The sequence below is a fragment of the Pongo abelii genome, chromosome 20 (assembly GCF_028885655.2).
Source record: "Pongo abelii isolate AG06213 chromosome 20, NHGRI_mPonAbe1-v2.0_pri, whole genome shotgun sequence".
Lineage (NCBI taxonomy): Eukaryota > Metazoa > Chordata > Mammalia > Primates > Hominidae > Pongo > Pongo abelii.
The window spans coordinates 17,899,231-17,910,924 of NC_072005.2; the positions used below are offsets into that span (position 1 = coordinate 17,899,231).

General features: G+C 54.6%; 1 protein-coding gene across 7 annotated transcripts in view; it reads right to left on the bottom strand.

The window, feature by feature from the left end:
• Nucleotides 1-11,465, bottom strand: part of UNC13A (unc-13 homolog A) — an 88,393-nt gene extending 76,928 nt beyond the window's left edge. For 5 of the 7 annotated variants that reach the window (XM_054538729.2, XM_054538731.2, XM_054538727.2 and 2 more), the window contains exon 1: nucleotides 11,276-11,464. In XM_054538729.2, coding sequence (XP_054394704.2) covers nucleotides 11,276-11,297 — 22 coding nt within the window. In that variant the 5' untranslated portion in view covers nucleotides 11,298-11,464. Of the gene's footprint in view, nucleotides 1-11,275 lie in introns of all 7 variants that reach the window. The other 2 variants (XM_054538730.2, XM_054538728.2) reach the window with 1 other exon arrangement.
• Between the last annotated feature and the right edge of the window lie 229 nt (nucleotides 11,466-11,694).

The following is an 11,694-nucleotide window of genomic DNA, read 5'->3' on the forward strand; positions in this document are numbered from 1 at the left end:
GGAGTCTGAGGCAGGAGAATCACTTGAACCCAGGAGGCGGAGATTGCAGTGAGCCAAGATCATGCCACTGCACTCCAGCCTGGGCAGCAGAGTGAGACTCTTGTCTCAACAACAACCAAAAGTAATGTACGGGGAGACACTTGGGTCCTGGCTGGAAGGTTGACAGAGATTGTCCAGCCCCACTTGCTTGTGGGAGGTGTAACCTGAATATATGTCAGGCACCCCACTGAGGTTCAGTCTTCTCACATTTCACATAATCCCACAGCCCCAAGACATTCAAAGCCATGTCACCCCCTCCTGGCTCGTCTCAACAGGTATTCAGTTCCATTGCCAACACCTCTCACACCTTGCTTTTGTCCCCCACATCTTTTTCCTCCATTAATTCCCTACTCCCACCCCCAATCTTCTCCCACACTGAGCTCTTCCCTCCCTTTCCTTTCTTTCTTTCTTTTTTTTTTTTTTGAGGGACGGAGTTTTGCTCTATTGCCCAGGCTGGAGTGCAGTGGTGCCATCTCAGCTCACCGCAACTTCTACCTCCCAGGTTCAAGCAATTCTTCTGCCTCAGCTTCCCAAGCAGCTGGGACTACAGCCGTGCACCATCATGCCCAGCTAATTTTTGTATTTTTTAGTAGAGACAGGGTTTCACTATATGTCGGCCAGGCTGGTCTCAAACTCCTGATCTCAGGTGATCCGTCCGCCTTGGCCTCCCAAAGTGCTGGGATGACAGGCGTGAGCCGCCACACCGGCCCCTTTTCTTTCCTCCCTCTTTTCTTCTCCCCTTTTCCTTTTCAAATTAGTGTCTTTGTTTGTGTAGGCAATGCATGCACATGTTGTAAAATCCAAAACAACCAAAAGATGAGACACTGAGAATAAAGCTCTTTCCATCCCAGCCCTTCATCTCCCTCCCAAATGCAATCAACGTTGGCAGTTCCTTGTACCATTGGAGATGGTCCATGCGTCGGCAACCATACCCACGTTCGTTTTGCTTGATTTCCAAGACAAATGGTAGCATTCGACACCCACTGTTCTAATCCTTCATGTTTTTTCAGTATGTCTTGAAGAGCATGTACTAGCGAGTTGAAGGATAAATTCCTAGAAACAGAATTGTGTTTCTATGGGCAGATGTCACAGCCTCCCATCCCGGGTTTGTATCTCTGTCCTCATCGCTTGAATTTCTGTCTCACAAAAGGCACCTGAGTGGAGCCAGTGAAGAGAGAATTCCCGTGAAGACCGGGGGAAGTGCGATGGCCCTAAACACGTCGGTAAAGACTGTCTGTTCCTAGCCAGGCACGGTGGCTCATGCCTGTAATCCCAGCACTTTGGGAGGCCGAGGCGGGTGGATCACTTGACGTCAGGAGTTTGAGACCAGCCTGAACAACATGGGGAAACCTCGTCTCTCCTAAAATAACAAAAATTAGCAGGGCGTGGTGGCACGCACCTGTAATCCCAGCTACTCGGAAGGCTGAGGCAGGAGAATCGCTTGAACCTGGAAGGCAGAGGTTGCAGTGAGCCGAGATTGTGCCACTGCACTGCAGCCCTTGGCTAGGCCTTGAGAGAGGTGAGTGCTGGTTTGAGCCAGGTTCAGATTCCAGAGCTGTGTGACCCTGGGCAAGTGAACCCCTCTCTCTGGGCCTTTGTCTCTGGTTCCATCTCTGCCTTTTTTTTTTTTTTCTAGGTCTGGTTTTTTCTCTCACATCCTCGGCCCCACCCAGCCCCCAGGGAGGGCACCCACCCAGCATCTCACCCCTGGGACTGAAAGAGGCTCAGGAACACTCAGGAATGTACCCAGCAGGAGCTTTGGGCCTGGCTCCTGGAGGAGGTCCAGCCTGCAGGCGTGGGGACTCTCTGTGAAGGGGCTGGGCAGTGGAAGGGGCAAGAGGTAGAATGTGACGGCATCGGGAGTGGAGGGGACGCTGACAGAGGCTGAGAAAGGCACCCACAGCTGGAGGGACTCATACAGGGAGAGGAAGGGAGAGGAGAGAGGAAGAAATGATGGGCCTGAAAGCAAGAGAGGAGAGTCTGGACAGATGGAGAGAAATAGACAGAGACACAAGGAGACAGTGAGAGTGCCAGGCATAGAGGCACATGCCTATAATCTCAGCTACTGGGGAGGCTAAGGCAGGAGGATCCCTTGAGCCCAGGAGTTCAAGACCAGCCTGGCCAATGTAGTAAGAGCCCATGTCTAAAAATAATAATTTAAAAGGGAGAGAGAGGCCAGGCGCAGTAGCCCACACCTGTAATCCCAGCACTTTGAGGCCGAGGTGGGTGGATCACATGAGGTCAGGAGTTCGAGACCAGCCTGACCAACATGGTAAAATTCCGTCTCTGTTAAAAATACAAAAATTAGCTGGGTGTGGTGGTGCACGCCTGTAGTCCCAGCTGCTCGGGAGGCTGAGGCAGGAGAATCGCTTGAACCCGGGAGGCAGAGGTTGCAGTGAGCCAAGATCGCGCCATTGCACTCCAGCCTGGTTGACACAGCAAGACTCCGTCTCAAAATATATATATATATATATATATATAATAATAATAATAATAATAATAATAAAAGAGAGAGAGGGAAAGATTTCCACCAGGGAAGGCAGGCAGGTGGAGGAGACACTGGGGAGAGGAGAGGCAGTTGGGGGAGAAAAGTAGGGATGCATATGGGGGTGGGAAAGTGACAGGCTCTAGAGGGTGATACAAGGGGCTCACTGGGGTCTAGCCTGGGCTGGGCTCACTTGAAGCTCTTCCAACTGTGCCCCGTTTTATAAACCATGGATTTAGGCTCAGCAGGGAGCCCAGTAGCTCCTTGATCTGTTCTGTCTCTCTCTCTCTCTCTCTTTCCCAATCCCTGTCTCTCATCTCCCTCCTCCCTGTTCTATTTCTCTCCACTCTGGTCGTCTTCTTTTGGTCTCTGTTCTCTCCTTCTCTCTCTCACTGTCTCTGCCCTTCTTGTACCCCTCCCTTGGTCAATCCAGCTCCTCTTCCCTAAGCCTCAGCTCCTTCCCGCAGCCTCTCTTGGCTGGAGGGGAATGGTCTCCGTTGGGGTCCTCAGGCAGTTGGGGACCGGCTGGAGGGCTGTACCCTCCGAAAGCTGAAGCCAGGCTCCTGCCCTTAGCCCCCTGCCGAGGTCAAGGGTGAGGACATCCACGATTTTCCATCACTGGGGCTCCGAGTGGGAGAGGGGTCTCAGAGGGAAAAGGGGACAGGAAAGGGGGCCGAGAGTGGGGAGGGGGTTCTCAGGAGGGAATGGGTTTCGCGGTGAGGGAGGGGATTCGGGAAGGTGGATGGGCGCAGAGGGGAGGGTGGTCTCAGGGGGAGAGGCTTGGAGGAGGAAGGGGGCTCAGAGAAGGAACCGAGTCTCTCTCCCTGTCTTCCCCGGTCAGTAAATGGTCCCTGAGTCACCGTCTTCGTCGTCACATCCCGCCACCTCCCCGCCTGTGCCGGGTTGCGGTATCAGGGTCAGCGGGGCGGAAGCGCCACCCTTCCCCAGCGGGCTTCGGGTCACACGCATGAGGCTATTTATAGCGTGGGCGCGCGGAGGGCGTGGGCGGCGCGCCGGCGGGCAGGGGGGCAGGGATGGGGGGGGTGCCCACTGCTGTCCCCAGCGACGAGCGGGTGAAGACACCGCGTCATGCGGCTTCAAAGGTCTTTGGGGCCCCTCAGCAGCGCTGACTGATGAATGTAGTGGCCGTACCCGGGGAGGCTGAGGCAGGAGTTCAGGCTGCGGGACACCCCTGCAGCCTGGCTTCGCGCCTCAGTTTCTGCATCTGGAAAATGGGGAGACGGAGTGACTGATCTCCCTTCCCTCTCCTTTCTCCTCCTCTTCTTCCCTCCTCTTCCTCCCTCACCCCTTCTGCAGAATGATGATTATAGTGTCATTTATACTATTATTATTATTATTACTGGTAGCTTTACTGTTTTTATTATTTGGTTGTGTTGTAAAGGTGTCCCTGGCCTGGATTCTAGGATTTGAATACTCTGGATTCTTTTCTTTTTCTTTCTTTTCTCTTCTTCTTTTTCTTTTTCTTTTTTTTTTTTTTTTTGACAGGGTATCTCTCTGTTGCCCAGGCTCCAGGCTGGAGGGCAGTGGTGTGATCATGGCTCACTGCAGCCTTGACCTCCCAGGTTCAAGTGATCCTCCCCATTCAGCCTCCCGAGTAGCTGAGACTGCAGGTGCGCATCACCATGCTTGGCTATTTTTTTTTTTTTAATAGGGATGGGGTCTTACTATGTTGCCATGGCTGGTTTCAAGGCTCAAGGGATCCCCTCGGCCTCCCAAAGTGTTGGAATTATAGGCATGAACCACATGGCTGACTGACCCTGGATTCTAATTAAGTGGGACTCCAGTCTTGGGGCACTTGCTCCCTGACCTGCCACGTGGGATGGGGTGGGGAGACAGGAGGTGGAGATCCAGCCGTCTAGGGCTTCTGAAAGCCCACCCGCCCCAGGATTAGCTTGGGGGAGGGGAGGAAGCATAGAGAATCCAGAAATAGATTATAGGAGATTTGATCGTTTTGTGTGTGATGTTGGTGGAGGGCATTTCAGCGGGAGATGGATGGGCTTTAGGATAAAAGACCTCAGCTCTGCTGGTTTCGCATCTGGGAGAGACTAAATGAGGACCCTTATCCTCCGTTGACACAAATAGACCAGAGCCAGACTGAGCCTTCAGTGTAAAAAACACCAAGAACCTGGAGTTCCAGAGAGCTTCAGGAATCAGGGATTTCTGTGTGTGTTGTTTACCATGAACCACTTAGAAGTAGGCATTGCCTATAGTAGGTGCTCATTAAATAGTAATTCACGGAAGGAATGACGTCACCTCCTCCATTAATCCTGGGAGGTTGAGCTAAGAGCTGTCCCCCAGCGGCGCGGGCAGGCGCTGTCCACGGTGCTGAATGCTCGGTCCCACCCTTGTACCCTCAATGAACTCGGCTCCCTCCTGCGAGTGGCCCTGGGGACCCCTCTTGGAGCGCTCCTCAGGCCCCAGAATGCAGTGGACTCTCAGAAATGTCCTGCACTCAGAACCGCCTTCCAGAAAGCTTTTAGTCTCCATTAATAAAAACATCATCATTGATTTTTTTTTTTTTTCTTGACGGAGTCTCACTCTGTAGCCCAAGCTGGAGTGCAGTGGCGCGACCTCGGCTCACTGCAACCTCCGCCTTCGGGGCTTAAGCGATTCTCGTGCTTCAGCCCCCTGAGTAGCTGGGACTACAGGCGCGCACCACCATACCCAGCTAATTTTTTTGTATTTTAGTAAAGACAGGGTTTCACCATGTTGCCCAGGGTGGTCTTGAACTCCTGAGCTCAGGAGATCTGCCCGCCTAGGCCTCCCAAAGCGCTGAGATTACAGGCGTGAGCCACCGCGCCCGGCCCATCATTGATTTTTCATGTCTTTTGCTCACGATTATTGGGCCTTCCCATAGGCCAGGAGTCATGCCAAGGGCTCTGCAAGCCTCATTAGAGAGTTCTGGCAAACATAGATGGTGGGTGCTACTCCTGTGCCCATTCCACAGATGAGCACACCAAGGAATGCAGAGGATGTGGGACTTGCCAGGAAGTGGTGGATTTAGGAATTCACACTCAGGCCTGCTGGACCCAGGATGCCCTTATTGGCACCTTGCAGAAGAGGTCCATTGTATGTGGAAGAAAAGTGAGGCCAGGTTAGGGAAAGGGTTAGGCTGCAGCCCTGAAGATGCAACTCTGGAGGGCATCCCATGAGGACGGTAGGAGCTAAGACCTAGATGCAGCTCCTCCTAGCTGGAGGGTATCAGGGACTGAGTAGCCAGGAACGGAGGGATGTGTGAAGGCTTCTTAGGCAAGGGGCACGGGAATAGCCCCGATGAATGGAGAGATTGTGACATGTCTGTTTACTAGATGCATGAAAGAAGAAAGCAATCCTGGCTGGGCACGATGGCTCATGCCTGTAATCCCAGCACTTTGGAAGCCAAAGCAGGTAGATCACTTGGCAGTCAGGAGTTCGAGGCCAGCCTGGCTAGCATGGTGAAACCCCATCTCCACTAAAAATACAAAAAATTAGCTGGGCAGGATGGTGTGCATCTGTAATCCCAGCTACTCAGGAGGCTGAGGCAGGAGAATTGCTTGAACCCAGGAGGCGGAGGTTACAGTGAACTGAAATTTTGCCACTGCACTCCAGCTTGGGCAACAGAGCCAGACTCTGTCTCAAATAAATAAAAAGTAGAAAGAAGAAGGCAATCCCAGGGCAGATCCTCACTCCACAGAAGGGACTTGGCTGTCTCCGAGGTCCTGGGGGCTGAGAGAAGGCTCAACCTTCTCCTGCCAACCCCAGTAGGCTCTGGAGTCAGTCAGCTCCACCTCTGGCTCTGTTACACCAGGCAAGTTGTTAAAGCTCCCTGAGTCTCAGTTTTCGTCATCTGTACAATGGGGCTACTGTGAGAGTTAAAGAGGGCATGGGCATAAAAATCCTTAACATCGTGCCTATGAAATGCTGGGCTGGGCACGGTGGCTCGAGCCTGTAATCTCAGCACATTGGGAGGCCGAGGCAAGAAGATCACTTGAAGTCAGGAGTTCGAGACCAGCCTGGCCACTAGAGATGTATTTGTATTTTTAGTAGAGATGAGAAACCCCATTTCTACTAAAAATACAAAAATTAGCCAGGTGTGGTAGCACGTGCTTGTAATCCCAGCTACTCGGGAGGCTGAGGCAGGAGAATTGCTTGAACTCGGAAGGTGGAGGTTTCAGTGAGCTGAGATCACACCACTACACACTCCAGTCTGGGTGACAGAGTGAGACCGTGTCTCAAAAAAACAAAACAAACAAACAAACAAAAAGGTGGATAAATGGGGTTTGTTGTTGATATTATTGTAAGTTGTGAAGCAAACCCACCCTCACCTAAATTCACTGATTTGTTCATGTCATTTATTCATAAAATGTTTATGGAGCCTTTAAAATATCAGTTGGGCGTGGTGGCTCACACCTGTAATCCTACCACTTTGGGAGGCTGAGGAGGGCAAATCACTTGAGCCCAGGAGTTCAAGATCAGCCTGGGCAACAGGGCAAAACCCTGTTTCTGCAAAAAAATAAAAAAATAAAAACAAAAGTTAGCCGGGTGTGGTGGTGCATGCCTGTAGTCCCAGCTACTTGGGAGGCTGAGCCGGGAGGATCACTTGAGCCTTGGAGGTCAAGGCTGCAGCAAGCTAAGATCATGCCACTGCACTGCAGCCTGAGTAACAGGCTTTGAGTGAGACTCTGTCTCAAAACAAAATGAAACATCAAGTGGCCTGTGCAAAATGCTGTGAGGCACATAGGAAGATCTGGAACCGACCCTTCACACCACCATGTTTTTGCTTATGCTGTTCCCTCCACCCAGACCACCATCTCCCTCATGCTTATCTCCCCCTCATCACATCTTCTGAGACTCAAGTAAATGGTGGTGGTGGAATCAGGGTAGGCTTCCCAGAGGAAGAGAGCCCTGGATACCTCACTCCTCAGCTCCCTTAACCCTCCCTCATCTCTTTCATTCTAACCCCATGGGAGGTGCAGGGGTGGTGGCTAGGAATAGGGCTGGGTCCCCAGAGCCAGGAACAGTGCCTGGTATACAGTAGGTGCTCAATTAATGCTTGTTGAGTAAATAAAATGAGTGACTTCATGAAGGAACCAGGTGGCATTTGCCATTCACAGCCTCAGGATCCTGCCAAGACCTAGTGAGTGGATTAAGATGTTGGGGAGCAGCGGGGCTCCACATGAATAAATAAATGAAGGGGAGCAGAGATAAGGCCCATACACCATACAGGGTGGTCTGCTATGTGTTGGTGCTGGGTGTATACACAAGAGCTTGCATTTGGCTGTACTTGCTTGGGTATTTAGCAGTAGTTGGCTCATCTTACCAGGGCAGGCAGGTGCCTTCCTGTACATGGATATGAGTGTGCATGTGTGCAGAGTATGTGTACCATTTAAGTGCAGGTGGGAGTCTGCTCATGTGTGTCTAGGAGTGGGGTGTCACTACATCAGAGACACACTGGTGTGTGTGAGCTTGTGGGTGATATGTTAGGTGGAAAACACACATATTGATGTTTGCATGTGTACATGGATGCAATTCTGTGGCAGCTGTATTTGTTTATCTGCATACATGTATGCACTTGTGTGCAATGAAATACTCAAATGTGTATTTACTTGTATGCATCATCATCCACTTGTTGAAAGGGGCTGCTTTGAATGTCCAGGCATGTGTTGTCATGTGCATACACACATGGCTTTGACATGCTTATATGAATATATGTGTGCTTCATGGGGTTGGGGACCTTAACAGATATGTATGGGTACATGTCTGAGTGTTAGGACATGAGTGAATCTTTTTTTTTGAGACAGAGTCTCACTCTGTTGCCCAGGCTGGAGTACAGTGGCAGGATCTCAGCTCACTGCAACCTGCACCTCCCATATTCAAGTGATTCTCCTTCCTCAGCCTCCCGAGTGGCTGAGGCTACAGGTGCGCACCACCACACCTGGCCAATTTTTTGTGTTTTTTAGCAGTGACAGAGTTTCACCATGTTGGCCAGGCCGGTCTTGAACTCCTGACCTCAAGTGATCTGCCCACCTTGGCCTCTCAAAATCAAAGTGATGAGATTACAGGCCTGAGCCACCGCGCTCGGCTGGACATGGGTGGATCTTTATGTGACATATATATTGTGAACATTCATCAGACACGTGTATACATCTATATGCGTGCTGGCAGACACACACACTCACACGTGTGTTGCTGGGACTATATCTGTAGCGGCAGACTGTGTCCTATATATACGTGTATGCTTGTGTTCACACAGGCGTTTGAGTACACACGTGTGCCTATGGAATGTGCCTTCCCAGGCACATGGTCTGCGTAGAGCCTACATGCATCCTAAGCATTTGTGTCCACACAGGAACAAGTCTGGGTATGAATGTGTGTAGGGATTGGCAAACTCCTGTGGGTCCCCGGTGGAGGGGAGGGGGGCAGGTATTTCCTCAGCTGAGCTCAGGCAACACGGCAACCCATCTCAGCCTAGCTTCACTCCTGCCAAGCCCACCCCAACATCTCTGGTGCTCAACCATCCCAGCCCCTCCCCTCTCTGAGCACCATCCCACCTCTCCCTGGGAGACTGGCCTCACCCAGCACTTCTCCCTCTCCCCATCCCTCCCTGCCTCCTACTCGTCCTCACTCCAACCTCACACCTCCCTTTACACCTGAGGGCCTTACCTCCCACCCTTGTCAACCTCTTCCCCAGCCTTGCCCCTCCCAGCGATGCCTCTCCACTCAGCCGGGCCCCTCCCTATAAAGACCACAGAATCCAGCACAGTCCTCCCCCAACGTCTCTGTTTCTGGAAGCCTCATCCCTCTTGCCTCCTGCTGCCCCCACCTTAATGCCACCCCCGCAGCCGAGCCTCCTGTTTGCGTCAGAGTTAAGGGTGAGATCCCCGCCCCCCCACTCCACTAGGCAAACCTTCCAGAGAAGCCCAACTTGGAGGATGTGAGGCGGGGTGGGGCGGGATGCTGGGGGGAGAAGAGAGAGGATAGAGGAGTCAGCCAAGAACACCCACGTCGGAACCTCCTCCAGTGCCACCTTTAAGAGCCCGGCTACTTAGAGCAGGGGGAGAGGTCAGTAGTGGGTCTGGACATTCAAATTCTCCTCCCATTCCGTCCTCAGGCCTAGGCGGTGGGGGCCGCCTAGGGGTCTCCTTCACTTCCCTACTCCCCTAACTCCATAGGCCTGGAGGCTAGGTGATGGAGGAGTTGACCTTTGACTCTAGGGACCCTTCTTCCACCACCCCCAGCCCCGTCCAGCAGAAACGAGCTTAGAGAAAGTAGGCCCCTGTCCCTTTAAGAACACCCGCGTCCACGCCGGCCCAGCCCGGCCTGATTTGCACTCGGAAGCTGCCGCGGCGGGGAGCGGGCGGGCGGGGCAGGGTTTGTGAATGAAGCGGCCGAGGGGGAGGGGAGGGAGGAGGAGGGGCGGCGGGGGCGGTTCCCGGCTCCCCGGCCTGCCCACCCTGTGTCCAGGCAGCAGGAGTTCAGCACACACACGCTTCCTGTCTCCCGAGGTCTCCCGAAGCCTGCAGTCTCAGGCTTGGCAGACACACCCCTTCCCCCACCCCAGCCTTCTTGAAATGGGTGGGAGTGACGGGGGGACCCCGGTCCTTAAGAACCAGGGGTTCAGAGCTCTGTAGGCGTGGAACGGCGGTCCACCTCCACCCCTGCCGCCCAAGGCCTCCCAGAGCTTGAGTTCTCAAACGCGAGTGCCCAGAACGCCTGGGTTCGGTTGGGCTGGCTTCCCCACGACCCCAGAGCCATAAAGGTGTGGGGTGGGGGGTCATGCCCCTCCCACGTCTCCCTCCCTCCTCCAACCCCAACGCAGAGCGTGGGCCTGGGCGTGGGCCTCTGTGCAGATGGCGTTCTGGCCCCAAAATAGCTCCCCCCCCACCTCACGTCTCCCTCCCTCCCTCTCTCCAGCGCAAAGTGGGTGAGGTGAGGATGGGCCAGGAGGGGGACCAGGGGACATTGCTCTTCCAAGAAGTAGGCTCCCTGCCGAGAAGGCCCTGAAACGTGTTTGGGAGAACCGGAGGGGGCAGGGAGCGGGAAGACCTTCTGGACATTCCTCCAACCCCCTCACTCGGGAGGCCAAAGAGTTAACTGGAAAAGCGCCCCCAGACCTCTAGTCACAGCCCTCTCTGGACGTTGGGAGGGGTCTCCTGTCTCCACACTCCCCCCACTCCAGTCCTCTTTACACCCAGGGCTGGGAGAGTCCTAGAACTCGTGAATGCCCTGATGGCCAAGCCCCTCTACCTATATCTTACATCCCCACGGCTTGGAGAACCCTCCCACCGCACTCTCCTTCGAATTTCCAGCCGGGTCCGAGTCCATGAGGACCCGCAACCCAGCCCACAACACCAGACCCCTTCCAAGTACCCCTGCAGGCTTCAATCAAACTACCCAATCCAGACCCTTCCTCACTGACCCTCTAAAAACCCGGTCTACACAGACGCCCCAGTCTAGACCGTTTCCGGGTAGAACCCCGGATACCCGTTCACGTCCACACGGGTCTCCGCGTTCAGCCGCGTCCACACGACCCCTCCAGCAGAGGCCACCAGGACCCCCGAGAGCCCTGCCGCGTCTACACGGATCACCCCCTCCGGGGCCCAGCTGCGTCGACAAGGGCTACCCCTCTCAAAAGTCCAGCCGCCTGGACTCGGGTCAACCCCCAAGATCCCCCTAGGAGCCGCATCCACGCGGACCCCGACCCCAGCCCGCGTCCACACGGGTCCCCGGACCCCCAGCCTCGCCTCCTACCTCCAACGCAAAGCAGAGACATGTCTCCGGGCTCGCAGGCGGGCCGGAGGCGGCCGGGCCGGCTCTGTCGGGTCGGGCTCAGCGGCCGCTGGGCTGGGGCATCTCCCGGCTGCAGCCCGCGCTTGGCTCACGCCGGGGCCCGGCCGCCACCGGCCATCTTGGTTCAGCACCGGGGGCGCGGACAGCGCCTGACGTGGCGCTGATGCGGGGCAGGCAGGCGGAGCCCAGGGACGCCTGATGGGGCGGGGGCGCTGCGGGCTGGGGGGGCGTTAAAGGGCCTGGCTCCGGGAAGGGGCGCCCCGCCCCACACCTCCTCGTTGCAGGGGGACAAGGGGCGACGGCGGCCCCCAAGCAGGTTTCCTCCTGTGCAGACCTCCACCTGCACTGAAATGGTGCACGTGCCCCCGCCACCCATGCAT